This window comes from Aquarana catesbeiana, linkage group LG13 (genome assembly GCF_042186555.1).
Source record: "Aquarana catesbeiana isolate 2022-GZ linkage group LG13, ASM4218655v1, whole genome shotgun sequence".
In the NCBI taxonomy this organism is placed as follows: Eukaryota; Metazoa; Chordata; class Amphibia; order Anura; family Ranidae; genus Aquarana; species Aquarana catesbeiana.
Window position 1 is genome coordinate 49,537,024 of NC_133336.1, and position 19,311 is coordinate 49,556,334.

At 44.6% G+C, this 19,311-nt stretch overlaps 1 protein-coding gene across 1 annotated transcript in view; it reads left to right on the plus strand.

Annotated features, from left to right (window-relative positions):
* Nucleotides 1-19,311, plus strand: part of TMEM179 (transmembrane protein 179) — a 48,290-nt gene that overhangs the window by 4,892 nt on the left and 24,087 nt on the right. The window contains exons 2-3 of the mRNA XM_073609488.1: nucleotides 10,438-10,575; nucleotides 15,299-15,377. Coding sequence (XP_073465589.1) covers nucleotides 10,438-10,575; nucleotides 15,299-15,377 — 217 coding nt within the window. The remainder of the gene's footprint in view (nucleotides 1-10,437; nucleotides 10,576-15,298; nucleotides 15,378-19,311) is intronic.

The following is a 19,311-nucleotide window of genomic DNA, read 5'->3' on the forward strand; positions in this document are numbered from 1 at the left end:
TCCACCCCTCTCCCCTCTTCCCCCTCTCTCCTCCACCCCCTCTGCCCTCCTCTCTCCTCCACCCCCTCTGTCCTCCTCACCCTCTCCCCTCCACCCCTCTCCCCTCCACCCCCACTCTCCTCCACCACCCCTCCCCTCTTTCCCCTTCTTCCACCCTCTCTCCCCTCCACCCCTCTCCCCCCCTCTCTCCTCCACCCCCTCACCCCTCCTCTCTCCTCCACCCCTCTCCCCACTTTCCCCCTCTCTCCTCCACCCCCTCTGCCCCCTCCCTCCTCCACCCCCTCTTCCACCCCCCCTCTCCCCACCAACCCCTCTCCCCTCCACCCCCACTCTCCTACACCCCCTCTTCCCCCTCACTCCACCACCCCCCTCTCTCCTCCACCCCCTTCTCACCTCCACCCCCTTCACTCCTCCACCCCCCTCTCTCCTCCACCCCCCTCTCTCCTCCACCCCCCTCTCTCCACACCCCCTCTCCTCCTCCCACCCCTCTCCCCTCCACCCCCTCTCTACTCCACCCCCCTCCCCTCTTTCCTCCACCCCCTCTTACAACCACCCCCCCTCTCCCCACTTCCCCCTCTCTCCTCCACCCAATCACCCCTCCCCTCTCCTCCATCCCCTCTCTCCTCCACCCCTCTCCCCTTCACCCCCCTTTCTCCTCCACTCCCTCTCCCCCCTATCCCCCTCTCTCCTCCACCTTCTCTCCCCATCCCCCTCTCCCCTCCATCCCCCTCTCCCCTCCATCCCCCTCTCCCCTCCATCCCCCTCTCCCCTCCATCCCCCTCTCCTCCACCCCTCTCTCCTCCACCCCCTTTCTCCTCTATCTCCCTCTCTCCTACAACTCCCCTCTCTCTCCTCTCCACCCTCTCTCACCTCCATCCCCCCTTTCTCTTCCACTACCTCCCCTCCTCCATCCCTCTCTCTCTCCCCTCCACCTCCCTCTCTCTCCTCTATCCTTCCCTCTACACCACCCCCTCTCCCCTCCACCCCCTCTCCCCTCCACCCCCTCCCTCCTCCACCCCCTCTCTCCTCCATCCCCTCTCCCCCTCTTTCACCCTCTCTCCTCCACCCCCTCTCCACTCCACCACCCCCTCTCCCCTCTTTCCCCCTCTCTCCTCCACCCCCTCTCCCCTCCACCCCCTCTCTCCTCCACCCCCTCCCCTCTTTCCCCCTCTCCCCTACACCCCCTCTCCCCTCCTCTCTCCTCCACCCCTTCTCCTCTCCCCCTCCACCCCCTCTTTCCTCCACCCCTCTCCCTTCCACCCCCTCTCTCCTCCACCACCCCTCCCCTCTTTCCCCTTCTTTCCACCCTCTCTCCCCTCCACCCCTCTCCCCTCTTTCCCCCTCTCTCCTCCACCCCCTCTCCCCTCCACCCCCCTCTCCCCTCCACCCCTCTCCCCTCTTTCCCCCTCTCTCCTCCACCCCCTCTGCCCTCCTCTCTCCTCCACCCCCTCTGTCCTCCACCCCCTCTCCCCTCCAACCACTCTCCTACACCCCCATCTTTCCCCCTCTCTCCTCCACCCCCTCTCCCCTCCTCTCTCCTCCACCCTCCTCTCTCCTCCAACCCCTCTCTCCTCCATCCCCTCTCTCCTCCATCCCCTCTCTCCTCCACCCCCTCTCCCCTCCACCCCCTCTCTACTCCACCCCCTCCCCTCTTTCCTCCACCCTCTCTTACCTCCACCCCCTCTCCCCTCTTTCCCCCTCTCTCCTCCACCCAATCTCCCCTCCTCTCTCCTCCATCCCCTCTCTCCTCCACCCCTCTCCCCTTCACCCCCTTTCTCCTCCACTCCCTCTCCCCCCTATCCCCCTCTCTCCTCCACCTTCTCTCCTCCATCCCCCTCTCCCCTCCATCCCCCTCTCCTCCACCCCTCTCTCCTCTACCCCCTCTCTCTCTCCTCCACCCCCTTTCTCCTCTATCTCCCTCTCTCCTACAACTCCCCTCTCTCTCCTCTCCACCCTCTCTCTCCTCCATCCCCCCTTTCTCTTCCACTACCTCCCCTCCTCCATCCCTCTCTCTCTCCCCTCCACCTCCCTCTCTCTCCTCTATCCTTCCCTCTCCACCACCCCCTCTCCCCTCCACCCTCTCTCCCCTCCACCCCCTCCCTCCTCCACCCCCTCTCTCCTCCATCCGCTCTCCCCTCTTTCACCCTCTCTCCTCCACCCCCTTTTCACTCCACCACCCCCCTCTCCCCTCTTTCCCCCTCTCTCCTCCACCCCCACTCCCCTCCACCCCCTCTCTCCTCCACCCCCTCCCCTCTTTCCCCCTCTCTCCTCCACCCCCTCTCTCCTCCACCCCCTCTCTCCTCCACCCCCTCTCTCCTTCCACCCCCTCTCTCCTCCACCCCCTCTCCCCTTTCCTCTTCTCTCCTCCACCCTCTCTCTCCTCCACCCTCTCTCTCCTCCACCCTCTCTCTCCTCCACCCTCTCTCTCCTCCACCCTCTCTCTCCTCCACCCCCTCTCCCCTCCACCCCTCTCTCCTCTTTCCCCTTCTCTCTTCCACCCCCTCTCCCCTCCTCTGTCCTCCACCCCCTCTCTCCTCCAAAACCCTCTCTCCTCCCACCCCTCTCCCCTCCACCCCTCTCCCCTCTTTCCCCTCTCTCCTCCACCCTCTGTCTCCTCCACCCCCTCTCCCCTCCTCTCTCCTACACCCTCTCTCTCCTCTCCCTTCTCTCCCCCTCTCCCCTCCTCTCTCCTCCTCTCTCCTCCATCCCCTCTCTCCTCCACCCCTCTCCCCTCCTCTCTCCTCCACCCTCTCTCTCCTCCACCCTCTCTCTCCTCCACCCTCTCTCTCCTCCACCCCCTCCCTCCTCCACCCCCTCTCTCCTCCACCCCCTCTCTCCTCCACCCCCTCTCTCCTCCACCCCCTCTCTCCTCCACCCCCTCTCTCCTCCAGCCCCTCTCTCCTCCAGCCCCTCTCCCTTCCACCCCCTCGCTCCTCCACCCCCTCTCCCCTCCACCCCCTCTCCCCTCTTTCCCCTTCTCTCCTCCACCCTCTCTCTCCTCCACCCCCTCTCCCCTCTTTCCCCTTCTCTCTTCCACCCCCTCTCCCCTCCTCTCTCCTCCACCCCCTCTGTCCTCCACCCCTCTCTCCTCCAACCCCTTTTCAAAAATGCAAATATTTTTGAGAATTGAGAATAAAGTAAAGATCATTGAAGTACATGTTAACCCTTACCTTTGTAAAAAAAAACATTCAGTTTAAGACAAAAAGTGAATACATGTATATATAACTTTACACATTTTGTCATGTTACAACCAAAATTTAAATGTATTTTATTGGGATTTTATGTTATAGAACAACACAAAATGGTTTTCAAGATTTTTTACAAATAAATATGTGAAAAGTGTGACGTGCATTTGTATTCAGCCCCCTTTACTCTGATACCCCTAACTAAAATCCAGCAAAACCAATTGCCTTCAGAAGTCACCGAATTAGTAAATAGAGTCCACCTGTGTGTAATTTAATCTCAGTATAAATACAGCTGTTCTGTGAAGCCCTCAGAGGTTTGTTAGCGAACCTTAGTCAACAGCATCATGAAGGCCAAGGAACACACCAGACAGGTCAGGGATAAAGTTGTGGAGAAGTTTAAAGCATGGTTATCTTATAAAAAAATATCCCAAGCTTTGAACATCTCATGGAGCACTGTTCAATCCATCATCTGAAAATGGAAAGAGTATGACACAACTGCAAACCTACCAAGACATGGCCATCCACCTAAACTGACAGGCCGGGCAAGGAGAGTATTCCACAGAGAAGCAGCCAAAAGGCCCATGGTAACTCTGGAGGATCTGCAGAGATCCACAGCTCAGGGGGGAGAGAATTAGCCCTGCACTCCACAAATCTGACCTTTATGGAAGAGTGGCGAGAAGAAAGCCAATGTTGAGAGAAAGCCATAAGAAGTCCCATTTTCAGTTTGCGAGAAACCATGTGGGGGACACAGCAAACATGTGGAAGAAGGTGCTCTAGTCAGATGAGACCAAAATTTTACTTTTTGGCCTAAAAGCAAAAGGCTTGTGTGGCGTAAAGCAAACACTGCAAATCACCCTGAACACACCATCCCCACTGTGAAACATGGTGGTGGCAGCATCATGTTGTGGGGATGATTTTCTTCATCAGGGACAAGGAAGCTGGTCAGACTTGATGGGAAGATGGAGCCAAATACAGGGCAATCTTAGAAGAAAACCTGTTATGCCCTGTACACACGACCGGTTTTGCTGTCGGAATAAACTCTGAAGGTTTTTCCGACGGAATTCCGCTCAAGCTGTCTTGCATACACATGGTCACACCAAATTCCGACTGTCAAGAACGCGGTGACGTACAACACGTACGACGGGACAACACGTATGACGTCTCGCACTTGCTTCAGAGCTTGCGTCATTTTTGGTACCTCAGAACAGCATACAGATGAGCGGTTTTCCCAATAGGAATTTGTTCCGTCAGAAAAATATAAAACATGTTCTCTAAGTCTATCTGAATTTTCGACGTAAAAAGTCAGATGGGGCATACACAGGATCGGAATATACGATGAAAAGTTCCCATCAGACTTTTTCCTTTGGAAATTTTGACCGTGTGTACGCGGCATAAGAGTCTGCAAAAGACTTGAGACTGGGCCGGAGGTTCACCTTCCAGCAGAACAATGACCCTAAACATACAGCCAGAGCTACAATGGGATAGTTTAGATCAAAACCCAGTCAAAGTCCAGACCTAAATCCAATTGAGAATCTGTGGCAAGACTTGAAAATTGCTTTTCACAGACGCTCTCCATCCAATCTGACAGAGCTTGAGCTATTTTGCAAAGAAGAATGGGCAAAAATGTCCCTCTCTAGATGTGCAAAGAAGACATCCCCAGAAAGACTTGCAGCTGTAATTGCAGTTACAAAAAGGTGGTTCTACAAAGTATTGACTCGGGGGTTGAATGCAAATGCACGCCACACTTTTCACATATTTATTTGTAAAAAAATTGGGAAAGCCATTTATCATTTTTCTTCCACTTCACAATTATGCACCACTTTGTGTTGGTCTATCACATAAAATCCCAATAAAATACATTTACATTTTTGGTTTTAACGTGACAAAATGTAGAACATTTCTAGGGGTGTGAATAATTTTTCAAGGCACTGTGTGTATATATATATATATATATATATATATATATTAGGGTTGCACCGATACCACTTTTTTAAGACCGAGTACAAGTACCGATACTTTTTGTTCAAGTACTCGCCGATACCGATTACCAATACTTTTTTTAATGTGAAGTGACAGTTTTCAAAGCACAATACAGACTAACGATATCTTCTTTATAATTATGGGTACTGATTTGCAGCACTAATGGCTGGCGCTGATATGCAGGACTGATAGGTGGTACTGACTGATGGCCACTGATTTGCGGCACTGATGGCTGGCACTTATGGGCACTGATAGGTGGCACAGATATGTGGCACTGACTGATGGGCACTGATCTGCAGCACTGATAGGTGGCACGTACTGATGGGCACAGATTTGCAGCACTAATTGCTGGCAATGATATGCAGGACTGATAGGTGACACTGACTGATGGCCACTGATTTGCGGCACTGATGGCTGGCACTTCTGGGCACTGATAGGTGGCACCTATATGTGGCACTGACTGATGGCCACTGATTTGCAGCACTAATAGGTGGCACTGACTGATGGACACTGATATGCGGCACTGATGGCTGACACTGATGGGCACTGATGGCTGGCACTTATGGGTGGCACTTATGGGCACTGATAGGTGGCACTGATTTGCAGCACTGATAGGTGGCACTTATGGGCACTAATAGGTGGCACTTATAGGTGGCATTTATGGGCAATGATAGGTGGAACTGTTTGGTAGGCATGATAAAATAAAATCGACGATATGTGATGACTGACAGTGAGTATACAAGAGCCCATCTTGATACACCCTGCATTCGGCCTCAGTAAGCCTAGTCAGAATGCAGCAGCAGACATCTTGTTACACCCAGCCCATATAGTTAGTGAACTATATGAGCTGGGTGTAACAAGATGTCCGCTGCCGCCTTGTGACTGCAGGCTACTGAGGCTGAGTTCAGGGTGTACCAAGATGGGCGTCGCCGTGTACAGCCTTTGAAGGAGACTTGGGCCGTCACTTCTGTTAACAATTCTGATGGCCCGGTCGGCGTCGCCGTGTACAGCCTTTGAAGGAGACTTGGGCCGTCACTTCTGTTAACAATTCTGATGGCCCGGTCACCGATGCTGGTGATGGATGCACACGGCTGCGATCCACACCCCTGCCCACAGGCTTACCTTCCTCCGCTGCACTGCAAAGACTCACTGTGTCAGGAACTGCGCCCCGCCTTCTCCCACCCACTCCGCCCGCCCACTGACTTCCGGGAATGCAAGGTATCGGGGAACGCATAGGGAGCATTTGCCCGAGTACAAGTACTCGGGCAAATACTCAGTATTGGCACCGATACCGATACTAGTATTGGTGCAACCCTAATATATATATATGTGTTGTATACAGTATATACTGTATGTTACAGGCAACGTGTGAAATCAGGCATTCTATAGAATGTCTAGGCAATGTATAAAATGGTGAATTTAAAACACTGTCTGATAGAGCAATACACTGATCTTCCCAAAAAATGGCCGTGCAGGGGGGCGTGTCAGCACAAATCTTGGCCATTGGAGGACAAGTAGGTTGTTTTCCCAGCACAACTAAAAAAACTGACCACAGTGGGATGGATGTGCTCTCATGCCCAGTGTGGTCAGTTTGGAATTGGAAAGCAGGGTCTCTCACAGGAACACCAAGTATTTCACACAAAAGAAGAAATACAAAGAAAACAGGATACTTTTTAACACAAGTACGTGGTTACCAGATACATATCATAAAAAATGTTGGGGTTACAAACACTTTAGCGCGTATCTATGCCACAAATTATTTTGTTTATCATAGCCTATTCTTTCTTAGATGTTGTGGTCTCCTGGCTTAGTTTTCCTTTTCCTGGCTTTTTCCCCTGTGCTTCACCTGGTAATCCTGTGATTACCACCCTTCCTGTTCCTGGGTGGCTAAACATTCCTCCACTGTATCTACAGTGAGGGAAAAAGTATTTGATCCCCTGCTGATTTTGTACGTTTGCCCACTGACAAAGAAATGATCAGTCTATAATTTTAATGGTAGGGTTATTTTAACAGTGAGAGACAGAATAACCACAAAAATATCCAGAAAAACGCAATTTCAAAAAAATTATAAATTGATTTGCATTTTAATGAGTGAAATAGGTATTTGATCCCCTATCAATCAGCAAGATTTCTGGCTCCCAGGTGTCTTCTATACAGGTACCAAGCTGAGATTAGGAGCACTCTCTTAAAGGGAGTGCTCCTAATCACAGCTTGTTACCTGTATAAAAGACATCTGTCCACAGAAGCAATCAATAAGATTCAAATCTCTCCACCATGGCCAAGACCAAAGAGACGTCCAAGGATATCAAGGACAAGATTATAGACTAATGCCCCGTACACAACGGAAAATGTGTGATAGGACCTTGTTGTCGGAAATTCCGACCGTGTGTGGGCTCCATCACACATTTTCCATCGGATTTTCCGACACACAAAGTTTGAGAGCTTGCTATAAAATTTTCCGACAACAAAATCCGTTGTCGGAAATTCCGATCGCGTGTACACAAATCCGACGGACAAAGTGCCACGCATGCTCAGAATAAATAAAGAGATGAAAGCTATTGGCCACTGCCCCGTTTATAGTCCCGACGTACGTGTTTTACGTCACCGCATTTAGAACGATCGGATTTTCCGACAATTTTGTGTGACCATGTGTATGCAAGACAAGTTTGAGCCAACAGTGAAGGAAAAGATGATTAATGCGCTACCCAAAAAAAACAAAAACAAAAAAACAGCTGCTACAAACCATGTGACAAAAAGGGAAAACAAGTGTGAAATAAATTGTAGCGCGAAAAACACATATATTGGTAGTTTATGTAAAGTTCAAAGTGCATATATGCGTAGTGTCCCAAGAAATAAAAACAGATATGTAATCAAAGGGAACTAGAGTCCACAGTGGGAAAAAAAAAAAAAAATCCGTGTGAATAATCTTGTCTGCTTCCCAACCGTCAGCTTGTATATCATCAACTTAAGCGAATAGATGAAATACGCTTACCAGAGAAGTTGGATTCTACTGCCGTAAGCATAGAATCAATGGAGCTTAGTGCCACCCAGGGCGAAGTAGTGGAGTGTTGGAGGCAAGGGTAGAGCCTCTGCAGGACTGGGACATCCCCTCTTTATCCGCCGAAGCAGAGCCAAAGATGAATTCCAAAAAAACGAAGTGGTTCCTCAGTTCCCCAGTATATGTGGAAAAAAGAAGGGATGCTCCCACATAGTGTAATTCTGGGTATTTTTATTCATAAAAAAAACACAATACATAAAAAAGTGATCACAGAATAAAATAAAAAGCAGTGTATAGGGTCTATAAAAAGCCGCCCTACGCGTTTCGGTCCAATGACCTTCAACAGGGGCATATGAGCCAACATCCGTCGGAAAAAATTCTAGGATTTTGTTGTCGGAATGTCCGAACAAAGTCCGACCATGTGTACAGGGCATTACACAAGCCTTGAATGGGCTACAAGACCATCGCTAAGCAGCTTGGTGAGAGGGTGACAACAGTCGGTGCAATTATTCGCAAATGGAAGAAACACAAAATAACTGTCAATCTCCCTCGATCTGGAGCTCCACACAAGATCTCACCTCGTGTAGTTTCAATGATCATGAGAATGGTAAGAAATAAGCCCAGAACGACATGGGAGAATCTTGTCAATCTCAAGGCAGCTGGGACCATAGTCACCAAGAAAACAATTGGTAACATACTACGCTGTGAAGGACTAAAATCTTGCAGCTTCCACCAGGTCCCCCTGCTTAAGAAAGCACATGTACAGGCCTGACTGAAGTTTGCTAATGAACATCTGAATGATTCAGAGGAGAACAGGTGAAAGTGTTGTGGTCAGATGAGGCCAAAATCAAGCTCTTTGGCATCAACCTAACTTGTTGTGTTTGGAGGAGGAGGAATGCTGCCTATGACCCCAAGATCACCATCCCCACCGTCAGACATGGAGGTGGAAACATTGTACTTTGGAGGTGTTTTTATGCTAAGGGAACAGGACATCTTCACCACATCAAAAGAGATGATACACAGGGCCATGTACCATCAAATCTTGGGTGAGAACCACCTGTCAGGGCATTGAAAATGGGTCATGGATTCATGGAAACACACAGCCAAGGCAACAAAGGAGTTGCTCAAGAAGAAGCACATTAAGGCCCTGGAGAGGCCTAGCCAGTCTCCAGACCTTAATCCCATAGAAAATATGTGGAGGGAGCTGAAGGTTCGAGTTACCAAACATCAGCCTCAAAACCTTAATGCTTCGGAGAGGATCTGCAAAGAGGAGTGGGACAAAATCCCTCCTGAGATGTGTGCAAACCTGGTGGCCAACTACAAGAAACGTCTGACCTCTGTGATTGACAACAGGAGTTTTACCACCAAGTACCAAGTCATGTTTTGCAAAGGGGTCAAATACTTATTTCACTCATTAAAATTCAAATCAATTTATAACTTTTTTGAAATGTGTTTTTCTGGATTCTTTTGCTGTTTTTCTGTCTCTTACTGTTAAAATAAACCTATGATTAAAATGATAGACTGATCATTTCTGTCAGTGGGCAAACATACAAAATCAGCGGGGGATCAAATACTTTTTCCCCTCACTGTATGGAGGGGGGCCACAGTTGTCAACCAGGCTGGACTTAAAATGTGTCTACTTTTGTTCATCTCCAGCACATGGAGGGTTGGAGGATTATAAGTTAACAGAACAAAGATAAGATTGGTTTGATTTCTGTTAAGCCTGCAGGAAGTGATAGGACATTGTATTTATGGCACGATCAATGGGTAATTTCTGTACTTGCTGAAAATGATCTTCGCCCAAAAAATAAAAACAAATGCACCCATCGTATCTAAGGAATGGAAAACTAAAATATTTAAACATTTTTCTTCATGGTTTTAGTTCTGCTTTAAGTCTTTTTTATAGTCCTCTATAACAACACTAAAGACAAACATGTAGGACAGATGTGTACTTTAATCACGGTAGGTGTCGAATCCTGTCTTCTACGTGTTTGTGGTTGAGCAATAGGTTACATGGTTAGAAGATGGTTTAGGATTTATGATGTAGAATCTCATTAGATAAAAAAAATTAGAGTATTTAAGTGACAAGGATAATGAGGCTCGGGCAGAGTAATCTCAAGTCTTCCCGTCTCTCCTCGGTGTTCTTAATTAAAACAGATGTCTTAAGAGAGCACTTATTCCAGCTCTGTGCTGGCTGGATGCTGTTTGGAGCGTCTGCTTATGGCGTTCTTTAAGTTTCCCATGAGTTATATTGCCTTTCTTTTTTTATTACAGCTCTTTCTTTTACACCTTCCTAAATATGCTGATCAGCTCCTTTGTGGTTTTCGTTACCTTTATTGCCAGCACCATCGTCAGCGTTGGGTTTAACATGTGGTGCGACGCAATTACGGAGAAAGGAAGTATGCCCAACAGGTTGGTAGAAAAGATTTATGGCTGTCCTTTAATGTAGAGTTGAAAATGGAAAATTCATTTTTTATAGCAAGTCTACCGTTTTTTTCACGTTTTTGTGGACATATGTGTGATTGGAATCAACTTGAAGTAAACCCATCCCCAGATAGCAATAATATTGTAAGTCTGTTAACTTGCTGCACATTTTCACACTGGCAAGTTGTTCACATGCAGAGCACTTGAAGCACAAGTTGTAATTGACACTTTTCCAGTTTGTAGCAACTTTGCGTGGTAAGTCTCTAGCAAGAGCAAAGTTGCAGTGGAGAGTCTACAGCAAGAGCTCTGCAAGTCACAGTGACCCCTGTGGTGGGATGACTACTGAAAACATAACTGAACCAGAACTTACAGCAGAGTTGCAGAATGTTTGCAAAGGAAATTGATCTGGAACCATGCAATGCAGACTTGCAGCAATTGTGCAAAAAACTTGTGAAGCTTGGGAAGTCTAACAATAGCTTAACAAGTCATTTTCAAACTTGCAGCTCAATTGCTTGCTATCTGGGATAGTGGGGGAAATACAGGCATTGCCAGTACTGACCTTCTTCTGAAAATGCTGGTACATTGACCAACTAATGCCTTTAATATTTTATATCATCAACCTGTAATATTATGTATATCAGGAAGCTTGGAGAAAAGTCAAAAGTCTTGATCTACATGTTTTCCTAGGCCAGTGCCAGGAGATCAGCAAAGGAAGCCTCCATGCTGTCCCTTCAAAATAACTCAACACACATCCATTAAGTTCTAAGCCGCTGGCAACAAAAGTGAGTACACCCCCAAGTGAAAATGTCCAAATTGGGCCCAAAGTGTCAAATATTTTGTGTGGCCACCATTATTTTCCAGCACTGCCTTAACCCCCTTGGGCATGGAGTTCACCAGTCCTCTTCCACTCCTCCATGATAACATCACGGAGCTGTAGCTCCCCAGTGCCAGCAGCACTCATGCAGCCTTAGACTATGACACTCCCACCACCATGCTTGAATGTAGGCACTCCCTAAAGCTCCCCTTCCCATTGAAATCAATGGGCAGCGCCGGCAAAGTGCAGCTGCAGCGGCGCTTTTAACCCTTTTTCAGCCGTTAGCGGTGGTTAAAGGTGCCCCGCTAACGGCCGAAGAGCGCCACAAAAACGACTGTAAAGCACCACTAAAAATAGCGGTGCTCTAGCACCTATGCCCGCCTGCCTCCATGTGAAAGTGCCCTTAGAGTCACTGACTCAGAAAGAAGTAAGCAGACAAGAACCTCCTGACTTCTCTCCAACCTTCCTGATAGGCATACTTCTTCTGGCTTGGTCACTAAAACGATTGAAGCCCGTGGTTCTACATTATAACCAGGTAACTAGTATTTACAGAAGAAGGTTAGCAGTGACAGGTCCTTTAATTCTATTAGGAAAGGTTTGCTTTAAATCACCCTGGCGTTGTGCTGTACTGTCAGCACTGCAGTCCTTATGGTTAGCATTAGGTCTTACTAATCCCAAAAGCGTATCAACGGTCACTCTCTGGCTCTTTACAATTAATTTGATTCCAATCCTTTTAAGTGAAGATTTACCGGACTATATGACTTAAGCCTGGAGTCTAATATCGCACTGACAGTCTGAAATCTATAAACTGGCTCTATAAATCACATTTGTTGGATCCTCCTCCATGGCTGGATAAAAATCATATTTAAGAAGAGCAAAGACTAATTATATCCTGTTCTTTATAGCAACCCTCCAAAATTTGAGCACTTGTCAGTTTATTGTGAACCTTCACTTTCATCAGTCTGGTCAAAATAAGAGATTCTTAAAGTGATACTAAACACACACTGTTTAATTTACATTGTCCCTTCTATTTCTGTATGTGGATGATGGCACTGTAATTATTTTAATACAAAAAAAAAATCTAAGTACCTTTTTCCTAATCAATATATAGCGGTCACATGACCTAGCTCTTTCCCACCCTGTCTGCAGGGAAACAGTGCCAGGAGTTTCTAGTCCTTTGCTGCTGGTCACATGTTCAAAAAAAAAAACAGCCTGTGGAATACAGAGTAAAAATAAATAATTGACATCAATAAACTGTTTTAAATGGTCATACAAATATATATTTGAAATCAAATCTTTTTATTTTTGGCAATAACATGGTGTGAGCAGATTTTAGCCCATGTCTTAGAATAAGTGGAAGGCGAAGCCTCCATCAATCAAGATGTAATATCCCACCCCCATTGTGCTTAGCTGGTTAGTGGTTATGGAGGAGGGAGGGAGGGAGTGGGCTGTCATTTACCACTGTGTATACGCCCACATGTGTCACTCTGTCGTCACATGGGCTGCTCAGATGTGATAGGGAGGAAATGCTCAGCATAGAAACTCACTGAAAACTGAGCGTGTGCAGAGCTGCCAACACTGCTTTGCAAACTCCCCAACCGCAGTGAGGACATGGACAGGAGGGGGAGACAGAAAATAGCAGGATCAACCAGGTTTTTTTTGCAGACTACAGAAGACGAGTCTCATAGTGACTGAGCGAGTACAAGCAGCATGTATTTATTGATCGTTTTTAATGATGTGGGTTTAATGACACTTTAATTGATGTCCCTATTTTTATGCTTTCATGGCTGCCTATTTTTACAATTTTGTTCTGCTTCCCCTGTAGGAGCCAAATAAAACAAAAAACCTGTGCACGCTCGCTTCAAGTCTATCAGGCTGAATACGCACTACCTGCCCCCAAGTAACAGCCCTGGGCCCTACCAGCAGCACTGGATCATGGGAAGAGGGGTAGAAAGTTACATACTCTGCTCTATCCAAAACTACAAACAAATAAATAATGCCCTTAGTTATACTTTAAAGCTGAACTCCAGGTATGAATTTTGTGCATAGTTACATTGGTCCAGCTTGGGCCAATATATGTATACCTATTCCATACCTGACCGATCCCGGTGGAAGCAGAGAATATCTGTAGCCACTATTATTAAAATAATCCTCCTCCAATCACAGCCGCTTTGCATTCATTGAGAGCAATGCATGGCTTTCTCTGAATGGTGCTTGAGCAAGTAACCCCATGTGGTTACTTTGTTGCATGGCAGTGGCTCAGCACAGTGAGGATTAATGTAGTAGTGGTAGCTACTACAGTGATTGTCTTCTTCCACAGGGATTGGCCAGATGTGGCATATACATACTTCTATTGGTCCACGCAGGAAAACCATTCCTGGAATTCAGCTTTAAGTTTATTTTCTCCTGTCTGTGTCCTGATGGGGAGATTTTCTTTTATTTCCTGTCCTGGAGGTGCAACAGATAGTATAAAGAAATCTCTCCAAACTGAGAAGAAATCCCTTTTTAGACAATTGGAAGATTCCATTGGAAGCTTTCTATTTCCCTCTTGTTCTTGTGATGGTTGTAAAATTTTGGATTTAGGCTTCATTTACACACTGGAGTAGAAAAAAATCAATTATTCCCTATGGAGTTGGTTCACTCCAAGTGGCCTGAATCCAAACGCTGCTTTTGTAGCTCAATTTGGCCAGATTGTTTTTTGGTTTTTTTTTTTTCCCCCATAGAAATGCATTGAAATGTTGCAATTTGATTATTTTTGAGCATTTTTCTGCTCAAATACAGTACCCAAAATGAAATGTATAATAATCATAAATAATAGTAATATCAAAATAATAAATAATTTAACCCCTAACCCTAATTCTAGCCCCTAACCCTAATCTTAACCCCCTAACCCTAATTCTAGCCCCTAACCCTAATCTTAACCCCTAACCCTAACTGACTAACTAAATAAATAAATAAAATTAAAAAAACCCTAAACCTAATCCTATCAATAAAATAAATAAATGTTAATAATAAGTAAATAAATAAATAACATAAATCACAAATAATTAATAATAATACATAAATAAAATAAATAAATTAACCCCTAACCCTAATGTCTAACCCTATCATATAAAAAAAAAAGAATAAATACATACTAAATAAATAATGAATACAAGTGGATGCAAAAGCTACAAAGCATAGCAACAAATGATTAAACTGATGATATTTTTTGTTATTGGCTAAAAAAAAAACCGACTAAGCAAAAATGCACATAAAAACGTGCAACAAAATGCAACGCTCAGCTGTGAATACAGCCTTACTGTCACTTTGTGTCCTGGTGACAATGATGACAGGGGTCACCAGGACAAATAGAGGGTGAATCTCCCCAGCAGGGATACAGGAAGAAATAAAGATCCAAGAGGGATTCTACCTAATTACACACTGTATTCAGAACAAAAAAAAAAAAAAAAAGATGTTTTGACAATAGGCACACATGAAGTGAACTACTTACAAACATAACAAGTAAAGATGGACACTGATTGCTTGGAAAGGTTCACTGCTCTTCTAATTTTGTTGCCCTTTTTAGGCCCCATTCACACCATGGTGTTCCGCTTCACAGACGTAATCGCTGCAATTCTGCCCACGATTCAGAAACGCTGCAAATCCCTGGGTAGCACCTAAATTGTGGCAAAATTGCACCGCGATTTGGGTACCATTCAAAGTAACGGGGATCGCAAGGGCGTCCCGCGTTTTGCAGCGTTTCTGAATCGCGGGCAGTATCGCAGTGCGCACAAAACGGAATGCCATGGTGTGAATGGAGCCTGAGTGGCTTAAATCAGGAAATGAAACATCATCATTCTTCTATCATTTATTTTCTGGCTTATCTGTTGATATGTTTTTTGTCATTTCCCAAAGCTGTGAAGAACTCCAGGACAGAGATCTTGAACTTAACCTAGAAAATTCCTCTTTCTATGATCAGTTTGCAATTGCCCAGGTAAGTAGCTAATAAAAAACAAATATAATGTTTGAAAAAGCCTGTGAACTTCTGTTCTTTGTCTCTCCAAATACGCATATATGGCATGAATTGGTAAATAGTAGAACAGAAGTTAATTGGATTAAGGTATTAGCCCCCGTTCACATCTGGGCGATTTAACATGTCAAATCGCAAGCTATTGCTGCACACAGCACCGTCCGAATCGGTGCGACGCCGACTTTGCAGCGCCGAACCGATTCCCAAAGTAGTTCCTGCACTGCTATTGGTGACTTTAGGGGCGATTTCAATAGACATCTGTGTATGAACACGCACAGATGTCTTTCAAATCTCCCCCGAACTCGCACTGAAATGCTGGTTTGCAACCTCCTGTATTAAAGTGCCCCCACTCTGAATGAAGGAGCACAGGGAGCACCTTTGGACAGCAGCATTGTCAGTCTGGCAGGGAGGGGAGTGTTAGATGAACTAGCAGATTTAGATACACTGACAAATTGAAGCCAAAATCCAGCTCACACTGCAGTTACACAAACAGTTGCAGCAACAGTTCTGTTCTTTTGGGATAAAGAATTTACATGAATAAATGAAAGCTGATCATTGTATAAACCCCTGTCAGTGTTCAATGAAGAAAAGGGGAGATCGGTGACTGTGTTCTCAGATATAATGCCACATCCAAAAATATATAAACAAAGATAGTACCCTTGAGCGGACTTTAAAGGCATTAATATCTATACAAAAAGTATTGGAGAGTGATTGAGGTGTAACAAAAGTATTTATTTAACAAGATATATTAAAAACATGATGATTTAAGACAAGAGGTTGTTGGAATGTATACAAAACTGTATATGGAGACACCAATACTAAAGCACACCATCAAATGTGATCCTTCACCCGACGCGTTTCAATTGATTTCTTTCTTCAGGGGTGTTCTTTAGGAAACACACATGTGCATCTATAGCAGGGATGTGCAATTAGCGGACCTCCAGCTGTTGCAAAACTACAAGTCCCATCATGCCTCTGCCTCTGGGGTGTCATGCTTGAGGCTGTCAGAGTCTTGCTATGCCTCATGGGACTTGAAGTTCTGCAACAGCTGGAGGTCCAGCTGTTGCATATGCTAATTGCATATCCCTGATCTATAACGTTATGAAAGACATGCAATGTCAATAAACAGTATTTCAAAAATGACATATATTGTTATAAGAGATATCATTTTCTGTTTTAAATGCACTTACATGTGCTATGATGGGGTCACAGATAAAACATTCCATAATTCTATTTAAAAGAAAAGAAAAGGAGAGCTGGGTCTCATAGAAGAAGCTTAATCACCCCGCAGAGGTTAATCTCATCTGTGTTGAAGACTAGATCAAGAAGCCAGAAATGACGGGCCCCACCGCTCCTACCAAAAATCTCCAGGAGAGGGCAGACAAGAGCACCAAGGCCACAAAAATTGGAAGGACAGCCTAAAAGTAAAAATAGAAAATGATAGTGAATATTCATTGGGACTAAAATATAGGTGATACCAGAAAGCTGCTACCTGAGTAATAAGTTGGTCCACCATAGGGACAAAAGTGTTCCTACAGGTCATATAAACTTCCAATGGATCTATATAATAGACAATGATTGAATTAGGTAATCGTCTAAACTCATGTAGCAACTAGTTATAATATAAAGTACTCCCATAATGATCAATGCAAGTAGACAGACTTCCTATAATTCCTATAACACTGGTTAAGAAGTTTAGATTAAATCATTACCTTGAGAGGGATTGTAAGAGAGAGGATGTCAGGACACTGTGTGCTCTTAAATCCCTCTCAAGGTAATGATTTAATCTAAACTTCTTAACCAGTGTTTTAGGAATTATAGGAAGTCTGTCTACTTACATTGATCATTATGGGAGTACTTTATATTATAACTAGTTGCTACATGAGTTTAGACGATTACCTAATTCAATCATTGTCTATTATATAGATCCATTGGAAGTTTATATGACCTGTAGGAACACTTTTGTCCTTATTGTGGACCAACTTATTACTCAGGTAGCAGCTTTCTGGTATCACCTATATTTTAGTCCCAACGAATATTCACTATCATTTTCTATTTTTACTTTTAGGCTGTCCTTCCAATTTTTGTGGCCTCGGTGCTCTTGTCCGCCCTCTCCTGGAGATTTTTGGTAGGGGGGGCGGGGCCCGTCATTTCTGGCTTCTTGATCTAGTCTTCGACACAGATGAGATTAACCTCTGCGGGGTGATTAAGCTTCTTCTATGAGACCCAGCTCTCCTTTTCTTTGCTTTTAAATAGAATTTTGGAGTGTTTTATCTGTGACACCATCATAGCACATGTAAGTGCATTTAAAGCAGGAAATGATATCTCTTATAACAATATATGTACTTTTTGAAATATTGTTTATTGACATTGCATGTCTTTCATAACGTTATAGATGCACATGTGTGTTTCCTAAAGAACACTCCTAAAGAAAGAATTCAATTGAAACGCGTCGGGTGAAGGATCACATTTGATCGTGTGCTTTAGTATTGGTGTCTCCATATACAGTTTTGTATACATTCCAACAACCTCTTGTCTTAAATTATCATGTTTTTAATATAGCTTGTCAAATAAATACTTTTGGTACACAGCAAACACTCTCCAATACTTTTTGTATATATATATTAATGCCTTTAAAGTAGGCTCAGGGGTACTATCTTTGTCAGTGTTCAATGGCTTTTCTCAGCCTTCTAACTGCTACAGTTACAGGAGAGCTTGTTCTGTTGAAAAACAACAGACTTACTGGCCAGATCACCAGATGAAAATAAAGCCTAAAAAAGAAAACTAATGCAGCCATCACATCTAAGAATTGGTAAGCTGCAATATAATAAATGTTTGCTTTGGGGTTTAATAACCGCTTTAAGAATGGGACAAAGCAAATCATGCTTATAATTAAAAGCAATCAAAAGGGAATGAGGGGGTGGAGACGCGATGGCAGTTGCCGCTACTGTCTCTTCTAGTCTACGCCCCCCACAAGAGGAGAATGGGACTATTGCGGTACTGGGTAAAAATGTACAGTTATAAACATAAGAACCAATTAAAACTTATATAAATTTCAATTTTAATAGTAGAAAATGCACAATTACAAACAAAGTATCTACATACAATCATAAAAACAAAAGAGATATACCACACTGACTACAGCAAGTGGAACCCGTACAATGTTAAACAGGGGGTTGTATATAAAGCTTTGATCTCAACCTTTTCCTCCTTTCTATCTTATATGTATTGGGTTTTGTTTTACCTTTGAAATTATTTTTGCTGCAATTGTTCAATGTACATACATATATATGTTAAAGCTACCTCATATTATGTTATAGATGTGTTTCTCCTGAAGAAGCGGTGTCAACCGCGAAACCGGTCGAGATCAAAGCTTTATATACATCCCCCGTTTAACATTGTACGGGTTCCACTTGCTGTAGTCAGTGTGGTATATCTCTTTTGTTTTTATGATTGTATGTAGATACTTTGTTTGTAATTGTGCATTTTCTACTATTAAAATTGAAATTTATATAAGTTTTAATTGGTTCTTATGTTTATAACTGTACATTTTTACCCAGTACTGCAATAGTCCCATTCTCCTCTTGTGGGGGGCGTAGACTAGAAGAGACAGTAGCAGCAACTGCCATCACGTCTCCACCCCCTCATTCCCTTTTGATTGTGTTATTTCGGGATGATGGTACTTATACCAGCTGTGTACTACCTTATAATTGAGGCCTCACTAGTTTTGGCTTATATTTAAAAGACCAGCCCGTGCAAAACCAAATATTCATGTTTTTTGCTGGAAATTTTAATTACCACTTTCCTATATGTCCCAGGGAATTCAGAGATGAGATTTTCATAGCTGACTTGCTAAATCTGTACAACTGCAGATATAAGGGGGTCTGGCCTGACTTTT